This window comes from Propithecus coquereli, unplaced genomic scaffold, assembly GCF_000956105.1.
Source record: "Propithecus coquereli isolate 6110/MARCELLA unplaced genomic scaffold, Pcoq_1.0 Scaffold536, whole genome shotgun sequence".
Lineage (NCBI taxonomy): Eukaryota > Metazoa > Chordata > Mammalia > Primates > Indriidae > Propithecus > Propithecus coquereli.
In genome coordinates, this window is record NW_012151241.1 from 1406795 (window position 1) to 1415002 (window position 8208).

Here is an 8208-nt window from a genome sequence, read left to right on the forward strand (position 1 = left end):
ATCTTTGCTGTGTCATGAAAGGAACTGGACTCACCTTAACAGTGCTATTCTAAAGTGCCTGCTGCCTTTTTTTGATCACAGCAGGAGGCTGTAATAAATTACAGCCTGGAAGAAGTTTCAAACTGGCAAGTTTGCCAGATATTTTAAGCAATTTATTTTGGGGTGTATCAGCAGATTTTTTCTTACACTGCCATTTGGGTGCCTGCTGACACAGCCTGAATAAATCTTTCAAACATTTTCCTTCCTAGAGATGGATGAATAAGATGAACTCCAATATCCAGACCTTCCATTAACTCTTCACTCGCCACCTGGGTCCTTCCTATTACCAGATCTCTAGAAAACTTAAGATGTCTCTTTCCAACGTGAGTTTACAGTATTTCAAGCCCTCAGTGCCTTGGCAATAGCTTTAAGTTTTATGGAAGAATCAACTAACAAACGAGTGATTGTGGCTTTTTTTTTTTGAGACAGAGTCTCACTGTGTTGCCCGGGCTAGAGTGCCGTGGCATCACCCTAGCTCACAGCAACCTCAAACTCCTGGGCTCAAGCGATCCTCCTGCCTCAGCCTCCCGAGTAGCTGGGACTACAGGCATGCGCCACCATGCCTGGCTAATTTTTTCTATATATTTTTAGTTGTCCGATTAATTTCTTTCTATTTTTAGTAGAGACGGGGTCTCGCTCTTACTCAGGCTGGTCTTGAACTTCTGAGCTCAAACAATCCGCCCGCCTCAGCCTCCCAGAGAGCTAGGATTACAGGCGTGAGCCACCACGCCCGGCTATTTCACTAGTATTTTGAAAATCATCAAACTTTCCAATAGGAAAAGAGCCTTGTAAATTTATAGAAAACAAAGACATTGTTTTCTTGATTCTAGCATGTTGAGTCTTAAAGTGACTTCTTCCTAATTTTAGTCGGTTTTCTCCTCTAATTGGTTAGTGAAGTGATTTCTAAAAATTATTAATTTCTGACTCTAGAATTCCTAAAGCAGTTTTATTGATATATATTTTAGTCAAGTATTCAGAAATGCTAAAAATACTGATACCTGAAAATATGTGCTCTGGCATAATGAGACTGGAAGGGTAAAAGATAAGGGAGCTAACTTATCTGCATCGTGCCAGCCCCTTTTGTAAGCCACCACGAAGCATGCAGGACAGAGAGAGAGAGAGGTTCTCATTTTACAAAGAGGTGGTTCCTAGTCAGGTGAAAAGCACTGTTCAGTGAGTTGGAAGGAACACGGTAAGGGCTTAAGCCTCTAAAAGGATCAGGAAATATCGTTTGGTGGTAAAAGCCCTAGATCAAGAGTCATAAAAACCTAGGTTCCTGTCTGAGTGACATCATTTTACAAACAAGGTCATCTGCCTAGACCCTGAATACTTCCACATCTGTAAAGTGAGTATTTAATCTCTAACCTGCCTTCTTAACCGTGGCTGCACGTTTGAATCACCCGGGAAGCTTTGAAAAATACGTTTAAATCCCACCCTGAAGAGATTCCAATTTGACTGGTGTAAAGTGCAGCCTGGGCATTGGGATTTTTTAAAATCTCCACAAAGTAATTCACATGTGCAGCTACGGCTGTGAATCCTTGGTTTGGAGGACGGCTGGAAAGCCCTCTATAAATTTATTTGCGAAGTAGGTGAGCAGATGTTACCGACAGTATAAATAAGTTTTCTTTTTTACCATAACTTCAACTGTTAAAAAAAAAATCTAATCTCTGAATTTCCTCAACACATAGGAAGCCATTCATAAGTATTTGTTGCATTTGTGAATACATGTACTTAAAAAATTTTAAGATCATTCAAAAAACGGAGTTTGTTTGAGGTACAATGTATAGAGCCGGTCAAGAGGCAGGACTTTTCCGTTGAAACGTTCCCCTTAGAGAAATTCGAGCCTTTCCCGCCCACCCGGGGCTCGCTTCATTCCCTGGCCCGGGCAGCGGCATCTTGGGGCCTCCCCTTGCCCTACAGCCCCGGACGCTGGCTTCGGGACCGCGTGGGCGTCGCGAGCTCGGGGGCGGGGCGCCGACCAGACCCACCTCCTGGCCCTGTGGACCCTCCCTCACCCCGCTCAGGCTCCCCGCCCCGGACGTGGGTGGGGGCGGGCTGCTGCCGGCGCCTGGCCGCCCGGACTCCACAGCGGAGCCCCGGGGCTTCGGCGGCTGCCTCCGCGCGACCCGGCGGGCCAGCTCTGCCGCCGGGTGCCCGCACAGCCTGCGCCTCCGCCCGCAGGAGCCCAACGCGAGCGCCTCGTGCCCTAATCGGGCAGAGGCCAGGATGCGCCACTTTGGGCCGGCCCCACGACCCTGAGCACGTTGGCCTTCAAAAGGAAGCTGCTCTTCGCCTGCACCTGCAGCCTGGGTGGCCCCGACATGATCCCTTACTTCTCCGCCAACGCGGTTATCTCACAGAACGCCATCAACCAGCTGTGAGTCCGCCGTGCGCCCTTCCGCCTCCGCGAACGCTCTGAAAGTTTGCTTTTCAGCAGCCGCTTCCCCAGCATCCTGGGGAGCAAACAAGCAAGGGAGAGTGAAAGCGCACCCTGAGTGCTTGGCGGTTTCCGGGCGTCCTGAGGGATGGACGATGGTGTGGAGGTGTGGGGTGATTCTTGGAGGCAGAAAGTTTCGGGGGTGGGAGTGGACAGAATCATTTGGGAGAATTGCTGGTAAACTTTGAAGGAATCTGAAAGTGGGTCGCCTGGAGAAGTTGTCTGTGGTGACCGAATGACAGCCGAGCCATTTGGTATTCGGGAGACTGGGGTGTAGGGTGGTCTGTAGGATCAGAACAACCGGCCGCAAACGCGAGGGACTCCCTGTGGGTCCTGCTGGTGACCAACCTCCCGTGGTGGTGGTTTTTGTTTGTCTTAAGTATGTTTGCGTGTGACTGTAAGTTTCTATTGCAAGCCGTTCACACAAAGAAAGGTAGTTCATTCTTCGTTCCTGCTGGTTATATAGTCTGGAGTTACCTCAGAAAAAGATTTCGGTAGTTTAGCTGGGGTTTCCCCCCCCCTCCTCCTCCCACCCTCTCTCCTCCTCCTCCCCCTGTACTGTTACTTGCTCACAACCCCAAGCCTGCATGCACACCTTCATTCACTAAAGTGCAAGATTCAAGTGAGTCTTTAAATCGTCACTATTTTTGAAGTTTCTAGAGTTGTCTTTCTCTTCCATTGTACTTTAGCTGTTTCTGAGAATTGTGTGTGCTGAAGCTTGTGGTTAATCTCACGTAACAGTTATGAAGCTCAAACCAGAGGAACTGTTTACTATTCAGATTGTATCCTTAGGCCAATGAAGCGGTTTAAGGTTACTTTAGATAGCAATTTGGTCTGTGTTCGTATATTGGCACGCTCTCCGAGCAGCTTCAGAAGAATCACCTGCCAAAGTTTCCCTACTCTCTTAGCACTTAAGCAAAGCTACTGAATGCCTCCCTCCCAGGTTAGCTTTTTAATTTAATGCCCAACAACGGAAACTTTAAATTATCCCTTATTGAACGTCCAGAGAATAGCATGTAAATTGTGTTATAGGTAATCTTACACCTAATTTATTATTTTAATTGTTGGTTTACCCTCCTATCCTCCAAAATAGAATTAAACTCATTTCAGTTGTAGATTTTTTCCTTTGTGTTGATTGGTGGTGGAGCTCCTAAAAAATAGAAAACAGAAAAAAAGAAAAAGTGGTTTTACTGCCATGCACTGTAAACTGTACACAATTAAATAAACTACCTTACTTGCATTTTCTTTCTAAAAAGAGGGAGGCACAAGTGAAATGAAAGAGAACGAAGGTGAATAATCTGACTCTGGATAATCAATCTCACTTTTTAAAGTGTTAACAATACTTTAAAAACAAAAAAGGTGGTGGAAGCAACCCAAGTGTCGGTGGATGGATAAATGGAAGAACAAATGTGGTACATACATTATAATGGACTATTATTTGGTCTTAAAAAGGAAGGAAATTGTGACACATGATACAACATGGATGAACCTTGAAGACATTTTTCTAAGTAAAATAAGTCAGTCACAAAAGGACAAATACTGTATGATTTCATTTATATGAGGTACCTACAGTAGTCAAATTCAGAGAGTCAGAAAGTGGTTGCTAGGGGTTGAAGGGGAAGAAGTGGTAAATTTGTGTTTAATGAGTACAAAGTTTCATTTGGGGAAGATGAAAAAATTCTGGGGATGGATAATGGTCGTGGTTCCACAACAATGTGAAAGTACTTAAAACCATAGAACTGCACACTTAAAATGGTAAATCTTATGTATATTTAACCATAAAAATAAAAAAGACCAGGCACAATGGCTCATGCCTATAATCCTAGCACTCTGGGAGGCTGAGGCGGGAGGATAGCTTGAGGTCAAGAATTTGAGACCAGCCTGAGCAAGAGGGAGACCCCATCTCTACCAAAAATAGAAAAAATTAGCCCATTGAGGTGGCACACACCTGTAGTCCCAGCTACTCGGAAGGCTGAGGCAGGAGGATCGCTTGAGCCCAGAAGTTCAAGGTTACAGTGAGCTATAATGATCCCACCGCACTCTAGCCAGAGCAACAGAGCCAGACTCTGTCTCAAAAAAAAAAAAATTAGAATTTTTAAGGCAGAGCTTCTAAACTTTTGGGGGGGAAAGGAGTTTTGAGTCATGCTTTCTGGTGTAATCAAACAGGTCCAGATTTCTTTTCCTGCTAATTAATGTCTTTGGATAAATCATTTGACTTCAGTTTCTTCCACCGTAAAGTGGGAATACAGTGGCTTTTAACCCTTAGGATCATAAGAGATCATATATTTGGTAACACTTTGTGAACTGTAAATGCCTACACAAAAAGTTAATTAAAGTTAAATGAAAACTAATAACTGCCACTTACTGACCACTTAATGTATGTTAGTGTATGTTATATCGTTTAATAAGCACAGCAGCCCTATGAACTAATTTCTGAGACTTAGAGACATTATTGCTCAAGGCAGTATAGCTTGTCAGTGACAAAAATGTCCTCAGAATCTCGATCCATTTCTTAGTCCAGTGCTCTTAACCACTATAAAAATGATATTTTGTCTTAGTAGTGGCTAGGTCACTTTTGAGCCTTGGCCGTCTTAGGAATTACCTTTGCTAAGATCTTCAACTTAGAGAAAAACATTTGCTATTCTGAGTTTTGCTACTAAGGTAGATAAATTTTTAAAGTATTTTCAGAATATTTCTCTTTGGTTTTTGTCTTTTGCCACCTTTTTTTCTTAAAACAGACTTGCTATAATATTCACTTCTTCTAAACTGTATTTATTAGTATTGCTTTAGAGGTCATGCTTATTCAGCATTTATAATGTTGCCCAGCTCATCATTATTAAAAAGAAATCATTGAGGATCACTCTTAATAAAATACTAAACTTTATGAGCTTAACCGTACCCATTGTTGGCACCTAATGTAGAAGTTCTTAGTTTGGGGTCCATGGTCACCTAGAAGTCTGTGGATTGACTTCAGAAAGTCAATGAATTATTATAATTCCCTGAGATCATGTGAAAATGTTAGGTAGATAAATACATATTTTTAAATCAGATTCTCAAAATAATCTGTGATCGCAAAAAAGGTTAAGAATTTCTTTCCTAAAAGGAAATGTTTATTTTTAAGATCTGATCCTGTAAATCTCAGCTGATGTGAGCATTTCCCTGTAGTACCAGATATGTAAATAGCAATGACTAGTGGGAGCAACTAAAAGACTCAGGACACTAAAGGGTCCTAAGTGAAGACTGACTCAAAGTGTGTATTTTAAGAGGGGATTCCTTGACACATGAGTACTCTTAGGCCAGTGGTTCTCTTGTCGCTGCTGAGGAACCTTTCGTAAGAGCTTTTTGCCCTTTCTCATTTGCTGCCTCAGATTTGCTATGGATTTAGAAACCAATGAGAATTGTGTCAAAGAGTAAGCCAAAGTGAGATCTTAGGGGACCTCCTATGGGGAAAATTCATGACCTTTATAGTGTGGCCTTTGCATACCTATTTTGGTGATTTCACAAGCTCTTTCTGATTTCTTGACTTTCAACTGTGTTATATATAAGTGAAATTATAGAATAGCTAGGGTATTACTGTACTTTATTGGTAATTATGTCATTGTATTATTGGATTAAGATCTCCCCTTGCCACTGTATAAAACTCACCAAATATGATATTATTAATATTTTTGACCTGTCAGTGAAGGACATTAACAAGTGTTCAAATTCATTGCAGAAACAAAGAATAGTTACTATAAGTGTTAAATCTACTATATATGAGCAACCCAATCATCTGATCAAACTTCAAGAGTCTTGGATCAGACTGAACAAAATGATCATGAAAGGTTCTATACTCTTTAAGAATCTGTACATGCTTTTTAAAAAACAAGAACAAAAATCTGAACTTCTGAAAAATGTGAAAGCTTATGATAGAGCCATTATTTCAGTCCCTGGGAATTGGTCACTAAGCAAGGGGCCAAGGTATTTGTTATTGTTATACACAAGACATATGTCCATTTTTGTGTCCTAAAAAGTTCTGGAAAGGATCAAGGATTGTTAGATAAAATGCTGGCAAAGGCTGCCATTAAAAATGTTCCCATTATAAAATCCTCTGATCAAAAGTCTTGGAACTTAGACATTTGAGACATTGCTTGATTTATTAATGAGGTTACGTTGAGCTTTATTTGGTTCATATATGAGTTTGACTTCTTAGATACACATCAGTGCTTTCTAAAGCTCAGCCTCAACAATAGAGGAGCATATTGAGATGATTATCCAAAATGTACCTTTTTGTGAAATCAAAAGGTAGAAACAGTTTTATTTTTTTGTGTTAGTAATAGTACTGATGCTCTTTTAGTTCCACTTTGTGGTTAGTTGTCCAAGGGATTTCACGTATGCTCATTTCTGAATTTAGGCTTGCATCAGAATCACCTGGAGTGCTTGTTAAAACACAGTTGCTGGCCACATACCCCTGATTCTCTAGGTCTAGGGTGTAGCTGGAGAATTTGCATTTTCTAACAAGTTCCTAGATGATGGTGCTGATGTTGGTTTGGAGACCACTACCTTAAAGTATTCCTCTGAGGCAGATTGGGCAAGTCATCATCCACATTTTATAGAATAACGAACTAGAGAAATTAAAACTATAGAATTAAAATGGTGAAATGATTTGTACAGGACTACATAGCTCGTTATTGGTAGAACTGAAGCTAGAACTCTCAGAATGCTGCACTCAAAGTCCTGATGCATATATCTTTGTAAACATTTTTTAAGATAAATTTCTAGCAGTGGAATTTCTGGGTCTGATGGTATGTATATGTTAAAAATTTGATAAAGTGTCTGGGGCGCTGGGGCTCGCTCACACCTGTAATCCTAGCTCTTTCAAAGCAGGAGGATCTCTTGAGGTCAGGAGTTTGAGAATATCCTGAGCAAGAGCGAGACCCCATCTTTACAAAACATAGAAAAGTCAGCCCAACATGGTTCTATGTGCGTTTAGTCCCAGCTACTTGGGAGACTGAGGCAGGAGGATCTCTTGAGCCCAGGAGTTTGAGGTTGCAGTGAGCTATGATGACATAACTGCACTCTAGCAAGGTGACAGAGCAAGACCCTGTCTCAAAAAAAAAAAAAATTGATACAGTAAAATTGCTTTCTGAAAAGGCTTTGCCAATTTGCTCTTACTGGCTATATATGTTTTTCCCTGTGTCTTCACCAACCCTGTTAATAAGAACATTAAATAGCAGTTAATTTTTTACTGAGTTCTTACTCTCTGACAGACACTGTTTTGAGAACTATACAAATTGTCTCACTCTTCTTAACAATCTTTTGAGTCAAGTGTTATCCTTAATTACAGATAAGAGGCACAGAGAGGTTAAGTAACTTGTCTAAGATTATCCAGTCAGGATGCAAATATAGGCAGTCTGACTCAGAGCCCCTGCTCTTAAATACTTCTCTATTTATAATTCACTAATTACTATAGAAGTTTAATATATTTTTATATTTTTATTTATCTTTTTCATTTTTCTTGTATGTTTTGCATGTTTATACTTCTGACCATTTTTCTATTGGTATTTTTTCTTTTTATAATCTCTGTATATTCTGACTATGTGGCAAAAACCTAGCCTATAGCTTGCCTTTTAACTTTGCATCTCATATAAAAGTTTTTTAATTTTTATGTAGTCAAATCTGTAGATATTTTCTCTTATGATTTCAGGGTTTTGTATCTTAAAAAAAGCTCTTTCCACCCATGCTCGGGATTA

At 40.8% G+C, this 8208-nt stretch overlaps 1 protein-coding gene across 3 annotated transcripts in view; it reads left to right on the forward strand.

Moving 5' to 3' along the window:
- Positions 1-8208, forward strand: part of SSH2 (slingshot protein phosphatase 2) — a 141336-nt gene that overhangs the window by 32111 nt on the left and 101017 nt on the right. For 2 of the 3 annotated variants that reach the window (XM_012657318.1, XM_012657320.1), the window contains exon 1: positions 2328-2416. The exons of the other annotated variant lie outside the window; for it this stretch is intronic. In XM_012657318.1, the coding sequence (XP_012512772.1) occupies positions 2361-2416 (56 nt within the window). In that variant the 5' untranslated portion in view covers positions 2328-2360. Of the gene's footprint in view, positions 1-2327; positions 2417-8208 lie in introns of those variants that run through there. 3 annotated transcript variants of the gene reach the window in all.